Here is a 20,768-nt window from a genome sequence, read left to right as displayed (position 1 = left end):
GATGGTATAAAGTAACGAATAAAATCCTCAGCAAAAAAAAGTATTGAATAAAAAATCATAATCGCTCATTTAATGTGAAAACTATATGAGGTTTTTTTATTATTATTGGTACATACTCTATGAGACTATGAGTATTTTCTATATATGGTAGTAACTTGTTTAAATATGGCAGGTTACAAGGACAGCAAAATTCCTTTTTCAAAAGGATATCTAAAGATATAGTATAAGTTACAATTCATATTGAATATTTTTGCATAAGGTTTTTTTTATATTAGTAGAAATCGAAAATAGATATTAGAAGTTTACAATAACTTTTTGACAAATTAAACGGTTGTGGGATGTCTCTAGTTTAAAATTTGATGGTTGATATCATGTATCTCTTTTAATTTTATGTCACCTTTTATTCCATGTAAATTTTATCTTTTTTTTCACATTGATTTTAATTGATCTTTGAGGGGGGTTTTGCCCCTTCCATTAAAAAAAAAAAATCACAATATATAGTTCGTCCAAGTCACTTAATCAATTGAATTACATCCTTGATCAATTAAATTACATCCCTCCAATAATATTGTATGAGTTAATTAACATGCCGAATGATATATGACATATTATTATTTGATAAAATGAATTATACATTAATATGATAAAAAAAATTTACATTATCATCTAATCACAATTCAATATACATAATAAATTTATTATTTTTTTTAAGATAATTACTTTAAAAGTGATACTTAGTATATCACTATTAAACTCAGTTAAGAAAATATATGATAAAACACCTCAAACGTTATTATACATCTAACTAAAGAAAGAAAAAAATATAAATATAATAAGATTTATGATTTAATTTTAAAAATATTAATAAAATATTTAAAATGAAAAATAATTCATATATAGAAAATAATAGTGACTTTTATGGTCAACTTGGGTAAGGCAGTGCAGAATTCCTAGCTTGGCGTTTCCATTGGTATTAATTCCCATGCCGTAGATAAATGCCATGATTGCTGCTACTACTATTTTTCTTCTTTTCCTTTGCCACTCATGCCATGACTATGGATATACGTTTTCTGTCAAATGGTGTGTCTATCTAAATTCATTCGCACGCCATAAAAGGTAATGAAATTTGTCTCTATCTTATGTAGACTTGTTGACACACCGTGATGGACGATTCTACGAAACCTGCATGTGTTTGATTTTTAGTTTGATTTTCTATAATAATAAAAAAAGAACAAATATAAATTAAAACAACTTTATGTAAACTTTATATATATTTGATTTTATGCTGAAAAAATTAAATGATAATAGTCCAAAATTAATTTTAAAAGTTAAAATAATATTAAGTAGTTTTTGCATTAGATTAAAAAATTATATTAAGTTATACTGTAAATTTGTTTTTAAAATAAAAAATCAATTTAAACCCAATTCACCTCACTTTCAACTTAATTTGAACTAAAATTATTTTTGCAAACACAAAAATATTAGACTGGGAAAACAACATGATGTTTTGGTTTTCCTTATATTGTCTGAAGGATATATTTTGTATTTTTGCAATAAAAAATAATAATGAAGTGTGATGGAGTTGGTTCCAAAGCTATGAACTTTGCGAGTTTCATGTGAAATACAGCTGGCTATTGATGGTGAATGGTACTGATCTTTGTATTTGATTGTTATTGTTATGTTATAAATAAATTTATTTCCTTCTAGGTATAAGTCTATATCTGATGTGTTATATTATTTTGCATAATTAGACCCCGGAAACAATGTCTGAAACCTTTTCTTTCATTTGCTAGTTTTTGTTGGTAGTTCACACATCGTTGACAATGATGATAATAAGAATACAGAACATAGTTTCTGCAAAAAAAATCGTGTTCCTATACAAGATCATTTTTAGATCACATCGGAATGCTGTCATGCTGATCTTCTAATTAATAGAAATGAAATCAAGGAATCTATAAACAAATAATTTCTTTATGGAATAAACAAATAAGTTGAGAACCAATAATGCATATTAGAAAATATAAGATGTGATGGGTAAGATTTGATCTTAAGCAACTAATAATTAAATAAGGAATCGTTACTGTTCTAACATGATATTGACTTGTTTTGTTTTTCTATCTCACTATTTTCGTAGTGTTTGTAAGAGCTGTAAACATGGATTACACTTTTGTCTCTAATAATCTGGTGTTTATATGGTCAAGCATGTCTTGCATCTTAACACGTCATGATTTGAAATTAATTTATTTCTTTAACTTAATTTTGTTTTGTTGCATGTGGTCACATTGAAAAAAATATTAATTAACAAAAAATTTATAATCAATTTCCTTCATGTATCAAATTTTCTTTGATCCGATAAATTAAAATATACACTTTTATCTCTCAATTGGGAAAAAAGAATGTCATTTTCATCCTGAATTCCTGACTGTGGAATCTGCGAGACATATTTATAATAATATTTAAGAGTTACAAAATTTGTTTAATGGTTGGAGGAAAAAGGAAAGGGGTCATGGTTCAATTATTCAAATCTCTCACTAATATTCTAACAAAAACAAATAACTAACATTTAAAAAAAATTATGACAATTTTCATCCTAAATAATAAGATACATTTATAACAATGTTTAACTCAAAAGAAACATCTCTAAAAAAACCAAAAGAAACATTGACCACGAAATATTTTATTATGGTTCTATGAAAACAAATATTTTGTGACACTCTAATTAAAAATAGTTTTGCTACTTATCCAAAAAAAAAATGTATTTATTATGGCGACCTCATTATCACCGTCTTGGAATTGAAGGCAACAAAAGTTTCTTTGTGGAATTTGAGATTGAATGGAACTACATTGAGACGTGTGACAATGAAAAATCTTAGTTATTAGTATAATGCTGTTGGAGTTGTTTTTAATTAAAAAAAATATTTTGTCACAATATTTTTTACTTTATTTTGACAGCTAAATTGATTAAAATGAATCGTTAATTTTGATTAAAAAATATTATTAAACATATTTATTTAGTTGTATTTAAATTGTATGCGTATTTAAAATGAGATATTGTGCAAAAGAGTTCAAACTAATGTGTGGAAGTTATTATAGCTTAATACATGTTTGCTTACCCGTTAAAATCTTGGCCACATAAATTCCTATGCGTCTAAACCAAAAAGATAAAAAGAGGTGTTTTGGGCAAACTAAGTTTAAGGGGGACAACGGTATTTTTTTTGGTTAAAAAGAGGAGAGTGGTGGGTTTTAATGGAGTGAAGGATAGATAAGTTTTTTTTTTCTGTTTGATTCATAAGGGGAAGGAAATAATTTGAAAAATTAAATTATATTTGTATCTTTATAATTTTAAATTTCAAAATATAAATAAAGATATTTTAATCTTTATAATTAAAATTTTTAAATATCCTTTTTCTTCTCTTCAAATTTCTCCAATTTTGTAGGGAAAATTTGGAATGAGCTAAAATCGGATGAGAGATTTTGCTCCCTACCATTCCTCTTTCATCATTTTTTTTTAAAAAAAATTAAATCAAACAACAAAAGCTATCTAAAATATCTTTCCTCCCCTTTCTTTCTTATCATTTTTCTCTAACCAAACACTATGAACAGTGAAATAGTGATAAAACTCGATATGAATTATCTATAATTGTCCACCTTTCTTGCGAATGCGAATTAAGCATTTGATTGCGATATAAATAGTTGATATATTTATATACATTTATATAATTAAATTATCAATAAAATTTTACATAATTGACAAATAATTAAAAATTTGAAATATATTAGTTAAGATTAAATTATTGATTGTAGGCCTAACAAGACTTTATAAGAAAAGATAAAATTAATTCGTGTTCTTTACGCATTAAAAGAATTAATTTGTACTTATTAATTAAGAAGTAGCCTTAATAAAAAAATAAAAAATAACTTAAGAGGGCCATGTTGTAAAACTCTGGTGTTATAAATTATATTTACTTTAATATATAGACATATTCATATTTTGGATAGATTGTTAAATTATATTAATCAAAATCACTAGCACCGAGAAGATCTACTATACTTTGACAAGAAAAATATTAATATATTTCTAACTTATTTTTTAATATTAGATATAATTAACGTGAATTTTACGAAATGTTTGGTTCACTCACAATTTAATAAATTTCCTTACTTCTTTACAAAACAGAATATATTGCAAGCATTCCTTTTGACAAATATAAAAATATTTTAATATGACACTGAATGTATAAAAACAAAGCTTCTTGTCACAACTCAATTGGAATAAAATTAAGCTCTCCTTATCAGATGTCACTTAATTAGACGAATAAAATTGACCAATAAACATTGTTTCGAGAGATTAATCTCTAGGGTTAGTCAAAAGATATTTTAGATTTACCTAAAAGAACAGTGTTCAATAAATATAAAAATATAGGTGCTATTGTTTTTGGGTTTTTAATTGATAAATAAAAAGTGAAAACTTTATGATAATTAAATATTTTTAAAGAACACACAACTTTTGAAAGAATTAATAATATTTTAGAGATACAAAAATCACATAATAACTTTATTAAAAAAGTTTCATCCAATAGTGCAGTCACGTGAAAGTTAGATAATGACATGAAAGAAGAATCCTTAGGGTTATTTTTTTTTTTTTGCTGAGTAGAAAGAATCCTTAGGTTATGACGTGTGTCTATTGTTTATCATTAATTTAACTTTGATAACGACGATTCCATGTGCGTCAAGCTCACGCTATACCCTAATTTCACCCAGAAACTCCTCATTTGTTGGATTTTGCATTATTTTAACAAAAGTAACATCAAGATAAGTAAATAACCTGAATTAATTTCTTCTTTTGTTTTAAAATAATTCTTCTTTTAAATATTTTATTTTGAATCTATTTATTGCCGTTTTTAAAAATTATATCCTTTTGATATTTGCGCATAATTATATAAGAGAATATCAATAGAACAAAAAGTTAATTTAATCGAGTATAGTTATATTTCCTTAAAATTTGTATATCAATGGCATTTAATTTGTACTTACATTCCTAAATAACAATTATTTCTTGAAGAATTAAATAACAATGATCTTAAAATAGATTTAATTGTGTGTGTTTTTTCTTTCCCAATTTCACAAATTTAGTCTCTCCATTTCCCCCCTTAAATTTGATCTCCTAATATTTTATTTGTTCAAATTTAGTTTATTTATTAACTTCACATTCAATATTTAATAGAAATAGAAAATACTAATATGAGATTTCAATTGACTGTTTATGTCAACGTGACAATATGAATGAGTTGACATGGTAATGAGTCCTTTAAATAAAAGAAATTCATTCTGTTTTTTATATAAAAAAAAAATCATTATGTAAGTCTAAGTCTACTAGACCTTAAAAGTTAAAATTAAATAATTTCCTTTTGTCATGTTGAACTTCTTCAGCTAATCAGATCCTTCACAAACAATAACATAATTGTTCTTCAGGTAATTCCATGCGACAAAGTGTGGGAATAAATATATGCAAACAAGTTCTGACGCTTAAGTCGGGATTTATTTAAGGAGATGAATAATAATAATAATAATAAGTGTACTATAGTCTAACATATAAGATAGAGATCATAGGTATCTAACACATAAGCTAATCTTACTCATATCGGATAGGATTAGTAAACATAATTGTATATTGAAGATTTAAACTCAAAAAATTAGTAATTAAACTAAAATAACTGCTTCAGGTGCTCAGTGATAACAAACTAGGTTTATAGCCATGAATGACCTCACTCGGGGATGCTAATTTTTTTTACTACTATTAATAACTTAAATAAAAAAGATAGAGGTATGTGGAATGACTAGTATAATTAATATGCAAAAAATATCTTTAACTATATATAATATCATCGTTTGAGAAAAATAAACAATACTCACTTAAATTATAAAAAATGAAACAAAAAGAATTTAAAAAAACATAAATGCATGAAGTTGTATAGCAAATTATGAAATTTAGCTTCAATAAACAATGTAAAAGACATACGAGAGAGGTTAAATAGTATTAGTCACTTAGAGGAAAATAAAGCAAGTGTTAGGAAATTTATAAATAATGTAGTGGTTATCTATGAATGAGGCCTGTTTAATATTTAATGAAAGAGATTAAAATTAGTAAAACAAAAGACGCGTAAAGACTTAAAATGATACATAAATAGTTTTGTTGATGTGACAAAATTGTGCTTATAGAGTGCAGTTGATGGGTTAATGCGATGGCATTACCTTTCAAGTTCAATAGAGTAAAACAGATAGATTGTTTTGTTAAATAGATGACATATCTATCATAAAAAGTTCTCTTGGAATCAAGGATTGATTCAATTATATTTTTAAATGGGAGAAGAGCAAGTTGGACATTAAGTATGAATGCATTAAAAGCAAAACCTTGTATGAACCATGAACGCACTTATGGCAGCATTCACTAAATTCAAGCTATGAAAAACAAGAATCATAATCTCTCACATCAGCGCTACAAATTTATTGCTCTCTAACAAGAAGCAAAATTAAAAGTGAGAACTGAAAAAACCAAAAATGGTACTGCACAAAACTATGTATGTACAAACGAATTTATGTTGAAACTAGGGCCTAAAAGACACATCCAACACCATCAATCACACTTAGATCCTACTTGGGGTAATATCCTATGTGATGAATGTAGCCAAAATCATTCATTTGTAAGTTGTAACTAGCAGCTGGCCTACTCATGGTGATTATTAATGGTGCAAATTTTGAGGTATCAGTATTCAATACCGTCGCCTAGACAAGAAAAACTCATAATCAGGGTGTCTGTTTGTACAGGTTAGGTTCCCCTTGTTGACCACAGCTCTTGCCATGAGAGATGCTGTTTCCTCAAGTGTCCTCAAACGCTCTTTAAGAAGTAAAGAAGGTTCTAAGTTCACCATTTCTGCTGCAGGTGCAGAATGCTTCAGCTGGAACCAGCATTCACCCTTTTCATATCACATCAAGTGCTTAATTGTTAGTAAGACTAAAATAATATGTACATTACCTATCAAAAGTTTCCTTGCAAGGAAATCAGTGACTTGTAATGAAGCGTTATTACAATCACAATGGTTTGAAGACATAATATAATGACCTTCTTTCTTTCACCTAAAAACTTACTCGTGTAAAAATAATAGCAAACCAAATTAGATGGATGGTATTTTAAACTTCTTAATATGTTCTGTTTGAATAAACTTTTCTACATAAACATTTATAGAAGAAGAAAAAAAAAAGCAAAATAAATCAAACTTATTTCCATAAATATAAATCAATTTATGCATCTCAGTCTCTGAAGTTAAATGAGAGAACTGTTATAAAAGTTGAGGCCATAAATTGATTTTAACTTATGAAAACAGTTTAGTCCATTTTATCTTATTTTCTTTTCCTGTCTGTAGGTTTTTTATTGAAAAGTTTATCTAAACAGAGCCATAATCAGAGCAAACAAACTAAGTATAATTTGAACAACTTCATTCAACAACATACTTCCACCAACATCTTCCAATTATATTCCCAATGTAAATAACTTCTCCCTTGTCTTCTCTTTTAGCAAACTGCAAAAGTTCATCTTTTCACCACTGGTGGGGATTAGAAGATTCACCTTTTACATTATTAATTTCCCCCACCCCTGGCAAAGACTGCCTCCAAATAAACAGTGATTTACATGATTGAATATACTAATAAAATTTCCAATTATCTTGAAATCAGCCACATAAACAGAATAATGTAAACGAGTCAAAATATTATATGCAATTGACTCGTCTCGAAAGGTTTTGGTTGACCAATTGAAAGGTTCATCTCAATGCATGGATGAATAATAAGCAAGAAAACTCATACCTGGGCATTGTAGCTTTGAAGCCCCACAGTTGGAGATACTATGCAAGAACCTACAGTTGACAAATCTGAAGTTCTTCTACGAACCAAATGTCCAAGTGAATGGTAAGTCAAAAAAGATGCACGAAAGTTGCCATCTGGTATGCGGTAAATAGGATACCATGCAACTGAGAACCTGGAAATCAGGTGGTCTTAGTGCTACTACCATTTGAAATATCACTCGAAATTAAGTCAAGATAATGCTTATTTCTGGTTATTTGATCTTAAGGCAGATACAATCACATTTTCTTTTTCACGAAAAACATAATTGACATGTAGATCACTTACCAAGATCTAGGGTGAAGATCTCGTAGGTTAATTGAATCCAGTTTTGTTGGGTCCCCATAAGTTGAAGATTCAATTGGTATATGGCCTCTAACCAGTTCTTGTATCCTGTAAGAAGACCAAAATCAAATCATGCATGTGTTCAACTAACAAACCTGCTTCTTATAATGGCAAAACATCTATGACTCTATAGACAGAAAAAAAAAGGTGAAAACATTTTCTCTCATGTAAGTCATCTATTCAACTGCCCTCCCCCTCCTCCTAATTCCTACAGAGTATAATGGCATAAATTTTGATGATCTGATTAAAATTATTCAGTATCATATAATCATTTTAAGATTGAAATGAGAAGCACTATCCTAAAAAATTGAAGACTGATAGATACATTGAAAACCACTGTGTTTAATGACAGGAATAAAGAGATGAAGAATCTTACTTCTCATAAAGAGGTTGTCTTTGTTGAGGTTGCTCAAATTCAAAATATTCAAAAAGAAGTTCTAAATCACCAGAGCAGGTTGAGTTGATAGACGGAATAGATGCATTATTGATAGAAGCCGTCTCCTTTGGTGTTTGACTGCTTTTGTCCTGATTGCGAGGCTGAGGAAAGAGAACAGAAAATATTGAATGTTGACTGGCAGTAGATGAGTTTGCTGAAATGTCAACCATTTCACATGCCTCTGAAACCTCAGAATTTGGGAGCCTGTCACCGTTATTTACACATAAATTTTCATGGTTCTTAAACAGCTGAACTGCTGATAAAGAAGGGACAAAATAGGCACGGAATGGAAAATCAGCAACACCTCCTTGTCTCTTCGGATTTTCATGACCCTGAGCCCTTATCTCTAACCCATAGCTCCCATGTTTCTCATACCACTGCCACAGGCATCCCAAAGATAGGTCAGGGATCTCATGTCTGCACAGTGAGGCACCACCACCATGGTTGTGTGAGCAGGCCGAACAACTGTGTGAACTGAGTGACTTACAAATAACAGGACTACAAAAATGTAGTAGTCTTTCAAACTCTGCAACTGGACCACCTGTAGCCATGTGTACTGCTTCACAAGCCAGTTGTGCCTTACAGGCATCATTCACAGCTTGAGCTATTCTGTAAGAATAATTTTCTAACATATCTTGATTTTCACATTCATAAAACATGTGATTAGCAGCTTCATGCTTGTCCCTGTGCTCTGTCAATGTACGTGCAACCTGACTACCCATTTTGTGGTTCTCACCCTCATCTAGACAAGACACTTTGTCGTAAATCTGGCCGTTGCATGCTCTGCTTGCATTTAGTGAATCCGGATTTTCAGAAGAGGCCACTTCTGGTTCAACACTGCTTTCAGAGTTAGAATTGTTACGAGAGGATGCATCAGAATTTTCTGGTGGTGCACTATTTGATTCAGATTTTTCCAACCCTCTATCTTTTTTCCCAACTGGTATCCATTTCCATAGGGTAGTTCCAGAACTGTGGTTTTGTGCATTGTAGTCTGCAGAAGAAACTTCTTTCTCATTTTGACCAACCTCATCACCTTCAAGATTACAAGAATCTGGAGACAGCTCCTCAGACATATTTGATTGATTGATGTACTCACCTGGCATTATGAATGAGCTATCCTGACTATCTATATTTTCATTGTTTGTCTTTGCAATTATATTGCTGGCACTTTTTTGTGGACCTGACTCCTCCAGATGAAACTCTGCACTGTGACCTATTTCAGATGTTACCTGTTCAACTCCATTGGTCTGGACCCCATCCATAAGGCAATTAATATCAGAAAATCCAGAGACAGTGTTCAATCCTTGTTGATCAATTTCCTGAGAAGAGATATGCAACATGTCATTCTGTTGAAAACTAGCCTTCCCATGATCATTAGACAAAGACCCGTTAAATTGGAAACTCTTCCAGGAATAATTGTCGAGGCCCGTTTTTGCACCTGACTCCACTTTAGCTTTTGATTTCCTACCAATTTTATTTTTCAAGTGTTTCTTATCTTCAGTTTTTGATACACCATTTACACTAACAGAATTACATTCTTTGATAACTGAAGGATCCTTTTCTAGAGTAGAAGCAAATTGTGATGAAGTTGTGTTTACTTTCTTCAAGTCACCACTACCATCATCAGAACTGTTCTTCTGAACCTTTTGCCATACAGAATGACTATTTTCCTTCCCTTTTCGACCATGCAAAATTCCAGCACCCCCAAATTTGTTTAGATCTGAACTCTTCGACATTGTTCTCTTCTGCTTAACTCTCTTATCATTACTGATGCAATTTTGACCACCATGCCAAATCCCCTCATTATGTTCACAGTTATTGTGAATACCATTCGTTAAGTTTTGACCAAGAGAATATCCATCTCCTGAATCTGAAGTGATTGTGCAATTTGCCTTGTTGGACGGCTTTCCTGTATCATTAGCATTTATACTTTCATCACTTCTGAAACCACCTGAAACTGAATCCAGCACCAAAGAGTCATGTACATCATTAAAACAGCATGGCTCCATGTGTTGGATGTCCTTTATTCCTCTATCAATGACTTCAAAATCAGGGCCCTCATCTTGGAGCTGATTCTTGGGTTCAAATGTGGCACATTCTCTGGCAGAACTTTGAACAATAGGTTCAGTAGCTTTTGACATGCCCTGATTAAGATAAGAGTTGCAACTATTAGGTGCTTCCATAATATTGATGTTGCAATTCCTTTCACAATCAGATTTTATTAACCTATCATCAGAAGTTGAAAATTCTCCCACATCCTCCTTATCCACATCATTGCTGCTGCAGGTCTCAGAAGTCAAACTTACAGAGACATATTCCTCAGTAAGAACTTCACGTTCAGGAGAGCCACTGTCACTTGACTTCTTCTTACTCTGTTTAACTTTCTTTCTTGCCCTTTTTCTTGAGTTTTTCTTCAAAGACTTGTCATCTTCCTTGGAATGACTTGTGTACTTATCAGATGAATTAAGTGCAGCAGAACTACCAGGGAACAAGCCAGGGCCACTGACTAATGAACTTTGAGAACAAGAATTGTCGGGGAGTTCATTCAGTTTAGAAACTCTGTTAGCAATCTTGTTTTGACATCGACGATGCACATTTGAGCCAGTAAAGCCTTTTTTAGTACATGATTTAGCTGAATAAGCATAGGGAGGAAGAGGTACTCTAGGCCCCTTACATTGATCAATCTTCAACCTATTGAGAGGTGGAGGGAAAAGGAGTTGCAGACCATCCATATTTACACCAGAAGCTAAGTTAATGTGATTTTGACACTGCACTGGTAGGGCAACAATTCTCCAGGTTCCATCAGGCTCGAAGCTAAAGATTGGAAGGATTGCACACCTGATCAATAATAAGCAGAACATAACCATTATCACTTCCAAGTTTCAAGTGTCTTCTGAATACAAAAAAACATAAACAACTAAATAAAAGAGTAAGGGAGCAACATAACAATGGCAAAATATATTTGAGTCATGCTGCCATTTAGAGGCTTAAAAGCTTCAAAATTGTGAAGAAATTAAAAAAAAAATTGTTACATTCAAAATAAATGTGCTATTTGTCTTGTGTCTTTTATAACCCTCAATCACCGCAAAGAAAGACCAGATCACCTCTTTGAAGTTTTTGCCATAGATAAAAAACTGTGAAACAATTTTTTCCAACCCTATTTCCTCAATTGATGATACAAAATTAGGAAATAGTAGAATAATGAAAAAACAAGGATACCAAGAAGATGTAGAATGAAGTGAGAAACATCATTATGAAAATACCATCATGGACTTATGTTCCCTCCCACCATGCACAGAATCAATAACACTACCAGCTTTTGGTATAAGCCTTAGAACCATTCTACAAGGAATAATACACTTCTAAAGAATATGCTAGAAGGCTAGGAATACATGTTATATCAATCGGCCAACAATTTCAACAAAAGAAACATGCAAATTAATTATAGATTCATGTTACCAAAAGAACAAAAGATAATGAAAGAAATGCTACAGTCATAAAAATATATTACCTACTATCAGTGTTAATCTTTAAAAGAGAAGATTCTTGACAATCCTGAACAAAAGAATTACATTTAAAGAGGAAAAAATAGAGGTAAGGACCAACTTCCTTTCCAAACTCAATTAAAAAGTCATGTAAAAAAAAGGACTGGAATTTATTGTGACCTCTAAAGATGTGAGTTTATTTTGCTGTTGATATACGGTTGATATGGAATCCTTTCTTGCTTCTGAAACTTTTGGACTATCATTGCCTATCTCTTGAGGGGCACAATGCATCTTCCTCGCCTGTCCATATTAGAAGTATTGGCCAAAAAGAAAAAGGAAACAATGAGAAGAAAGAAATTGCAATTTTCAAAACAAAGAATATTACTCTAGAGAACTGATATTCAAATACTTTTACTGTTTATGTTATCAACTTGAAATGATTTTCAATGACCTAAAAGTCAACTAGACATCAATTTAAGTTATAAACAGATCATGGTCACTTGAAAAACTTGCAAGCTAAAATCAGAACAAGAGAAAAACATCTAAACACAAGTGACAGAAACACAGACAAAAAATGGTATGCTTCTTTACTTTCTTATTTTATTAGCTTCTTTCTTGCCATAGTTCTAAAAGATAACCATTTACCAAACAAACAACCAAGGAGCAAATTTAATTTCAACGTTTCTAATAATAACTAAAAAAAGAAGATAGAATTCCAGAAAACTGTTGGCCATGGAAAGGTAGAACATGGCCATATGATGGAGAGTGTTCTAATAGAAAAACTGACAGCAGAATAAGAAAGTATAATTCCTGAAAACCTGCAGAATCAAAAGACCAAACCCAGTATAATCTGTTGCGCCTAACCTTATGTGCATATTACCAAAACTAGTTTCTCCTCTTAGATAGCAAACCACTACTTGGATAACTACATAAAGAACAGTAGCCACATTGCTTAGACACAATAAATTAGCCATGTTCCTTCAATCCAAAGACATGGGAGCAATGATAATATCAATATTGAAACAGTTGAAACAGGTTATGCATTATCAGAAATACAATGGCTAAAGCGCAGAAATTCAATGTCAAAGAAGCAACACAACAAATTAAAAACTGCAAAACACTGAATGATAATTAATTAAAAGAACTGTTTCAGACTAACGCCAAAGTCCAAATGGCATAGATGGCATGTCAAACATAACAAATAAGCACACACACAAAAGAACTAACTTCCTTAAACCAATTTCATTGAAAAAATCCAAGTCGAACAGGAATATTCCTAACAAACAAATACCTCGATTCTGCAATCTTTGAATGCACCTTCTTGATTCTAACATAATAGATGGCATCTAAACCTGACAAACTCAACTTAACAAATCTACGCAAGCACATTCAATAAAAATCCCCCCTAGCTGCTGATAGCCTTTGGTTCAATTCTGGACATTAGACATACATACAAACTCCTCCAGTTTTCTTGGCTTTCATGAACAAATGAATTTGAAAGTCTAGAGAGAACTATTCAAAATTCAAAAGTGAACAAAGAATGCAATTCCACACACACAATAGATATGTGCATGAAAGGAGAAACCTCAACTTGGGTTTCTCCAAATTAAAACCAGGAAAAGATTAAATTATCCCAAAAGGAATTGAGTTCTGTCTACCAGTCAAAACAAAGGTTACCCTCTTCTAATTTAACCAAAACCTCACTAAGCCTATACAAAGCCAATCTCAAAACTGAAAAAACTACATAAATAAGCAAACAAAGAGGAAAGAAGAAAAGAAAGAAAATCAAACTTGAAAAAAAGGCTTATCTGAACCATTCACACGAAATCTACAAGCAAAATTTGACTGAACCACAAATCCCCTCCCTAAAATATCAAAAAGAGATACATCCGTATTCTTAGCCATACAACTCGTCCTCAGATTCAGGCCTAAGTTTCAGATTACAGATACGCACAAGAACAACTAAATTAGGCAAAATTTTCCTAAATATAGATTCCACCAACCCCACAAGCCCGATCACTTATCCCCACAAGAAAAAAAAAGAACCAATTTTTTTTTTCAAAAGAAACCAGCAAAAAGAACCACACCCCATCATCACTCCCAATTCAAAAACCCCAAATTCTCAAACAATCCAATCTCACACACACAAAACTCAAAAAGGGTGTAATCGCCAAAAACACAAAAAACATAGGAAAAAGCAAAGAAAAAAAAAATTGGGACGAACCATGATACAAGTTCTAATGGGTCGGAACTGAAAGGCTCTCTTCCAAGCCTCGACGGCTCTCTTTTTTCTCAAGTAATCACCCGTTTTGTCTTTTGGGATTGAAAAACCCTCTCTTTATCTCTCTCTCTCTCTCTCTCTCGGTGTCCCTTTTGGCATAGAGGAAGCGACTTTGGTTTTTGCTGAGAACACAAAACCACATGCGAAACACTGAGGTAGTTCAGTGGCCAAAGACAGACACTCTTGAAAAAAATGATTTTGATTTGACTGAAACTCGCATCATCAGGAACAATTATCGTCACATGAATGCGTTTTAGTATGCTAATTGTTTTGGTAAACAAGGATGAGATAAAATAATTTCTTTGTGTTTGTGTTGTCAAATTTGAAGCTCTTAGTGAATGAATATGACACTAGATTCAATGACTGGTTGGTGTTGCCGTTTTACAACACGTGCACCAATAAACAAAAAATTCTCGAGCCAAGCGTGAAGGGAAAATAAATTTTTAGCATAATAGTTTCTTTTTTCCTTTCTTAATCCGATTCATTTTAGTTTACATCCCACAGCTTCGGCAGTTTTTTGAACAAATCCTAATTTATATATTTTTTTTAAAAAAATATGTTTTCTTAATTGAATAATAAAGTATCCAAATATATAATTTTCTTATTTGGTATTTATTTTTGCAGTTATTTTTTTATTCAGCCAAACAATTAACATAGAAACGAAACAGGGCATGTTCATTCACGTTTTTCATGATCGGGTTACAAGGAAATTGTGTCCCACAAAGCAAAAAGGACGATAATGGAGGCATTGAGTGTTGTTATTTATAACAACATCACTCCCTTTTAGATATGATAGGAGAAAAAAGGAAGAAAAAAAGAAAAAGAGAAAATAAAGTGTTAAGATATTGTTTTACGTAATTGTTCATTGGATGTATCGGTTTACGGCTAGGTTTTTAACTATGATTCACCTTAAGGAATTGTTTTGCATAGTTATTCATTAGGTAACAACAATACATATTTTAAAGGTTTTTTTTCATGCACTACACCTAACCATTCTTATACTTCTTTTAAATTTTAAATATTTGAATAAATATATCTTTTTTAAAGTTAACTTTTCTTTTTTATATACATTGAACATTGAAGATATGATTTTTTATTTTTTTTTTGTATTTAGTACTATTGCATTATTGCTCCCTCAATGGGAAAGGGTTTCATCACGTCATTCAAAACTAGGGCGTTTTCTGTGTTAATAGTGTAATACTTATTAACTGCTTATGGAAAAGATCTAGGATTGGTTTGATTAAACTTAAGAAAATAATTTTAAATAAGTGTTTTTGAAAAATATTTTTTAATAAGCAGATAAGATTTACATCTTAAAATAAACAGAAAATAAGTTATTTATTTTATTAAGATAAATATTTTTTTTAAGAAATAAGTTTCAACAAACTCTCCTTAAGCCTTACAAATGATGTGATTGGATTATTACAATCATAATTAACTAATCCCCTAATTGACCTTAAAATATGAAAATGCCTTTCTTTTTACTTAAAAAAAAGTTACTTTATTTTTTTCTAATTTGATCGTTTATCTTTCAAAAAATTTGATTTGACTTTTATATTATTTTTTTATTTAATTTAATCATTTATCTTTTAAAAAAATTTAGTCTAAATTATAATTTTAGTTTTCCTAAATTATAGTTAAGACATTTATTTTAAAAATGAGGAAATTAAATGTTTTGATTTAGAAAGACATTAACCAAAATTATAAATTAAAAATTATAGGGGGACAAAAATTATAATTTAGACAAATGTTTATTTTGGTCATTTATTTTATTTTTTATTTAATTTAATCATTCAATTCACTTAGAATTAGAATTGACATTCCTAATCATTTAAGATTTTTTTTTAAGAATGAAACAGAAGAAAAGGAGAGAAAACTGAATAGAAGAAATTTATTTTTAAACGATTAAGAATTTTAATCTTAAATAAACTAAAGGATTAAATTAAAATAAAAAATAAATTGAACTAAAAATAAAAAAAAAATTTAACAAAATAAAAAATTAAAATAAACTTAAAAAAAGATAAATAGAAAAATAGAACATTTAACCTTAAAAAAAAAAGACAAACTTTACTTCAACCAATTGGGTAATGCTATTCATTTTTGTTTTATATTATATGGTTCCTCTAAGAGATGGATGAGGTCAATAAACATTCTGATACTACAAGAAAGGCCAGAAGATCATGACAAACACGATGTATGTTCTGACCCCACTTTAACTTAACTTATATGACTTTTCACTTTGCGTTTATGCAATTATTATTTGACAATATCAATCTGAAACTTATGTAGCTATGTACAGCGCATAATAAAATAATTATTTTTTTACAATTTTAAAATACCTTAAATATATTATTTATAATCATATAAATATCCGATTATCTCCTCTATAGTGCGGGCTGTACTTTAGAAGATAAAGTGCACAAATTATAGCCCTTCATAATAGTTAATGATTCAAATCGATACACTTCAATTAAAAATTATCACATCGGATTTTATTTTCAGCAAAATAAACATATTCAATTAAATTAGAGAAAATATAAAAAAAAACATATTATTTCCGTTTCCAGGTAGTAATCTTCATCTCTGCAGAAGAAGAAAAAAAAATACTAAATCCAAATTGGTTCAGTATTATGTTCTTCTCAAATCTAGTGTAGCTTTGTCGTAGAATTTTCTAATCCATATCTTGATCGTGATTTCTGGATCTATATTTCTCATGTTGGTTGGTTTTTAATTTCTGATTTGTTCTGATAATTTAAACGGGTATGTTGTCAACAAACCACACGTATAAATGAAACTACTCAAGAACAATTGAAGACAGATTTCACAATCACTGCACATATTAGGAATTACGCCCAAAATGTAAAAAAAAAACTATGAATTAGGATTAACAACTCCATGCGATACCAAACTCCAGAAAAAAATAAAAAAAAATAGGCTTCAAATAAGTCATGATGATCGAGTGAATGACATGCATTTTGGGAATCAAGAAAACGAAAAATGATTAGACATACAATGTGAACAAATTAAAGACATAATTATGGTACAACTTATATTAGGGTTTTTTTTCCTCTAGTGCAGTGACGAAGATGAATGTGTACGTGAATGTAAGTCTAATTTGTTTTTGTGTTTTATATTTTAATTGAAAAATAATATTATGTTAAAAGTAAAAATCTGACGTGCTAATTTTATTTGAAATGTGTCAATCTAAACCATTTAAGCCAGTATTAATTTTTTTCCTTAAAAAGTAGGATCAAAAGATAACTTAGAATCAATAGTTGATTATTTAATGGATTTTTTGGTTTTGATATTCTATTTGAGAGTTATTAATATTTATCAAATCTTCCTATTTATCAAATGACTGATGTTATTAAAAAATAATTAAAATAAAAAATTAAAGATTAAAACATAATTTAATTTTTTAAAGTCATTAACAATGTGTTTGGATAAGAGATTTGCAGTCGGAAAAATAAACTTGAAAGGTATTTAAAATTATCTGTCACAAATTATTGTGTTTGGATAGTTTGTTATAAGAATTTGAAATATGGGAAATATAGTAAGATAGTTTAAATAACACAAATTCAAGAACTCTAAACTTCACTCTTGGTTGAGAATTCAAATCAATCAATTAAAAAATAAAAAATTATCATTAATATAACTTATATAACTTTTATGATGATATCAATTATTATAAGAATTAATAGATCTATTATACGTGATAATTTATAATTTGATGATATTGGAAAATTTTAAGCTATTAATATATAAATAATTTTATCATTTAAAATTTATATTTTCAGTCAACAAGAAGTTCACCAACAAGTATCTCATTTAAAATTCAATGTCTTTACCAAAAAATTATGAATTTGTTCCTTTATCAATTTAATGATTGGTTTAATTTTGAAAGCATTTGTCGCGGTACAACTCTTTTTTTTTTTAAATTAGATTCACCTAAAATTTTAAAGACTAGAAACAAAATTAAGCTATGTAATGATACATTTATTGCAAACTTAATATGAGTTATTAAGATTCAATTGAATAGTAGTTTTAAAATTGAAAATATAATCTTCCATTTGACAGATGAGTATTAGGAAGAAACTTATCTTCACGCAATCCAGGACTGATTGGATGACAAAAAGGCAGACTAATCCCCATGTTCCATTATCATAACAAGATAGGTAGTGCAGTTATTATTTTAGTTAAGTAGGTCAGTGCCTGTGGTCCAAAACAAAAACCTGCATTGGTTACCCTATTGATTATGTGGACCTTTTCTCAAAGTTGATGCTGCCATCCATACTGGGACCATTTTTTGGACGGTTAATATATGATTTTTTCCCCTTTTGTATTATCCTCCCAAAAATCATGTTATTTGATTCTCTTTCAATAGAATTTTATATATAAATGATTTAGCATAAATAATCAAATTTATGTTTCAAATCATGAGACATTAACAAATTAATTTATGAAAGTTTAAAAAGTATGATTTAATGATAAATTAATTCTTAAATTTTATAACTTAATATTAAATTAGTTTTAAAAAATATAAATTATTATTAAATTAATTTTTGAATATTATAATTTAATGACAAAAAATTTAACAGCAAGACTAATTGATTATATTTTTTATCCATTCAAAAATTAAATTTATATTTTTTATTTTTTAAAGACCGTTAACGCATGAGATTATCCTTTAATTTATTATGTTATAATATTATACTATTTTATGTTAAATTTAATTTTAAAAAATGGGTTGATATGGTGGGAGAAATATTAATCAAATACCGATTAAAAATTTCAAACACCTCTTTATTATAAAAAAAAATTCTTGATAATTATGTCAATGTTATGAGAAATCTAAATATGTTAAGATTATTATTTTTAATTTGCACACTTTTATTAATTTTTTTTATATACGCACGTGTGTGTTTTTAATTTGATTTATTTAAAAAATTATACAAATTATTAGAGAATAATAAAGCATTTGAAAATAATTATTATATGGAAAGAAAAAAAAATCATAGAAGTTTGTCTAATGAAAAAGTTTCTATAGAGGGAAAAAAAAAGGTAATCTAACTGACAAAAGATGAGGAATTAATCGAACAGACCATGCTCATTTTAATCATTTCTGTCGACCGCCAGCAAATATATATTGGCTTTTGTAAATTGGTGAACATGGGAATGGGACCATATCAGTCTTTTGGTACATTCTTGAGAATATACCAATTACACCAATTTAAAACTTTTCTGACAGATTTCTTCTCAACCTCTCCAACCAAAAAATTAACCAAATCAGAAAGTTAATTAATTCATCTCACCATGTCATTAAACAATTTCACTAACATTGGACCAAACCATTGCTTCATTAATTAATCGCACTTTCATGATTGATTAATATAAAAGCTAATTTAATCATTTATTAATTGACTAATATAAGAACTAAATTGACATTTATTATTTTATTAGCTTGATTTTATGAACCATTAACCAAAAACTTATTAATATTTTTAATTCCTAAAATTATGAAGTCTATTTTTTTGGTCTGTCAAATTAAAATTTTATATTTTAGACTTTCAAAATAAAAAAGATACTCCTTTTAGTTCCTTCTCTCAACTAAATTTACTACTTTTAACCTCTCAAATTCTAACAGAAGAACTATAAGGTTTTTCTTTTTGAATTGAAAGACTAAAAAATAAGTTTTTATTTGAAGAATTAAAAAAGACTCCCTAATTTAAGGAACTCAAAACATAATTTAACAAATATTGATTAAAAACTATAAAACCGTCGGAATTTGGAGTGATAGTAAAAGAATGTCAGAGGCTATTATCTTGTAATCAATCTTAGAAGGCTGTTTTATCAAGAGACAAGATATTTCTATCTAGTCTCTGCTTTTAATCATGTTTCCACTTGTAATATTTGTATTGAACGTTTGATTATCAATTAATTGCCATAAGCATTTTTCTGTAAAAAAAATAAAAAACCATAAAACCATTTTATGTTTTAAACGAATACCGATTCTTGAAAATAACACTATCCTATTGACATACTATGTACGTGTCTATTATTTCCAGTGTAATAATTCATTATCCTTTGTCAAAATTATTATTTTATAAAAAAATTATTATTATGGTTTAAGATAATCTAAACTATATCTTGGCCAAAATATGTTACTATTTCTGAATGGAACTCATTTTACAAGCCACATTTGAAGCTTTGGGTGGGCAGACTATATAACCAAAACACCAAACACATAGCAAGTTGATCCATTTTGAGCACCAATCCTTTTAGATGAAACTTTTTTCTTAACCATAGTAGGGATAAAATTGCAAAC

The 20,768-nt window shown here is 29.3% G+C and overlaps 1 protein-coding gene across 2 annotated transcripts; it reads right to left on the bottom strand.

The window, feature by feature from the left end:
- Nucleotides 1-6,417: 6,417 nt before the first annotated feature.
- On the bottom strand, nt 6,418-14,796 carry LOC100817088 (uncharacterized). 2 transcript variants are annotated; one of them, XM_014768880.3, is made up of 7 exons: nt 14,387-14,796; nt 12,343-12,462; nt 12,189-12,232; nt 8,618-11,515; nt 8,185-8,289; nt 7,861-8,032; nt 6,418-6,974 (listed from the first exon to the last, which is right to left on the bottom strand). In XM_014768880.3, exons 1-7 carry the CDS (start codon nt 14,387-14,389, stop codon nt 6,771-6,773), a joined length of 3,546 nt encoding a protein of 1,181 aa, XP_014624366.1. In that variant the 5' UTR covers nt 14,390-14,796; the 3' UTR covers nt 6,418-6,770. The 2 variants fall into 2 exon arrangements, with proteins under 2 accessions (XP_014624366.1, XP_006599686.1); XM_006599623.3 differs by lacking the exons at nt 12,189-12,232; nt 14,387-14,796 and having other exon boundaries at nt 12,343-12,463.
- Between the last annotated feature and the right edge of the window lie 5,972 nt (nt 14,797-20,768).

This window comes from Glycine max, chromosome 16 (genome assembly GCF_000004515.6).
Source record: "Glycine max cultivar Williams 82 chromosome 16, Glycine_max_v4.0, whole genome shotgun sequence".
Classification (NCBI taxonomy): domain Eukaryota; kingdom Viridiplantae; phylum Streptophyta; class Magnoliopsida; order Fabales; family Fabaceae; genus Glycine; species Glycine max.
This window is presented reverse-complemented; position numbering and strand designations above follow the sequence as displayed.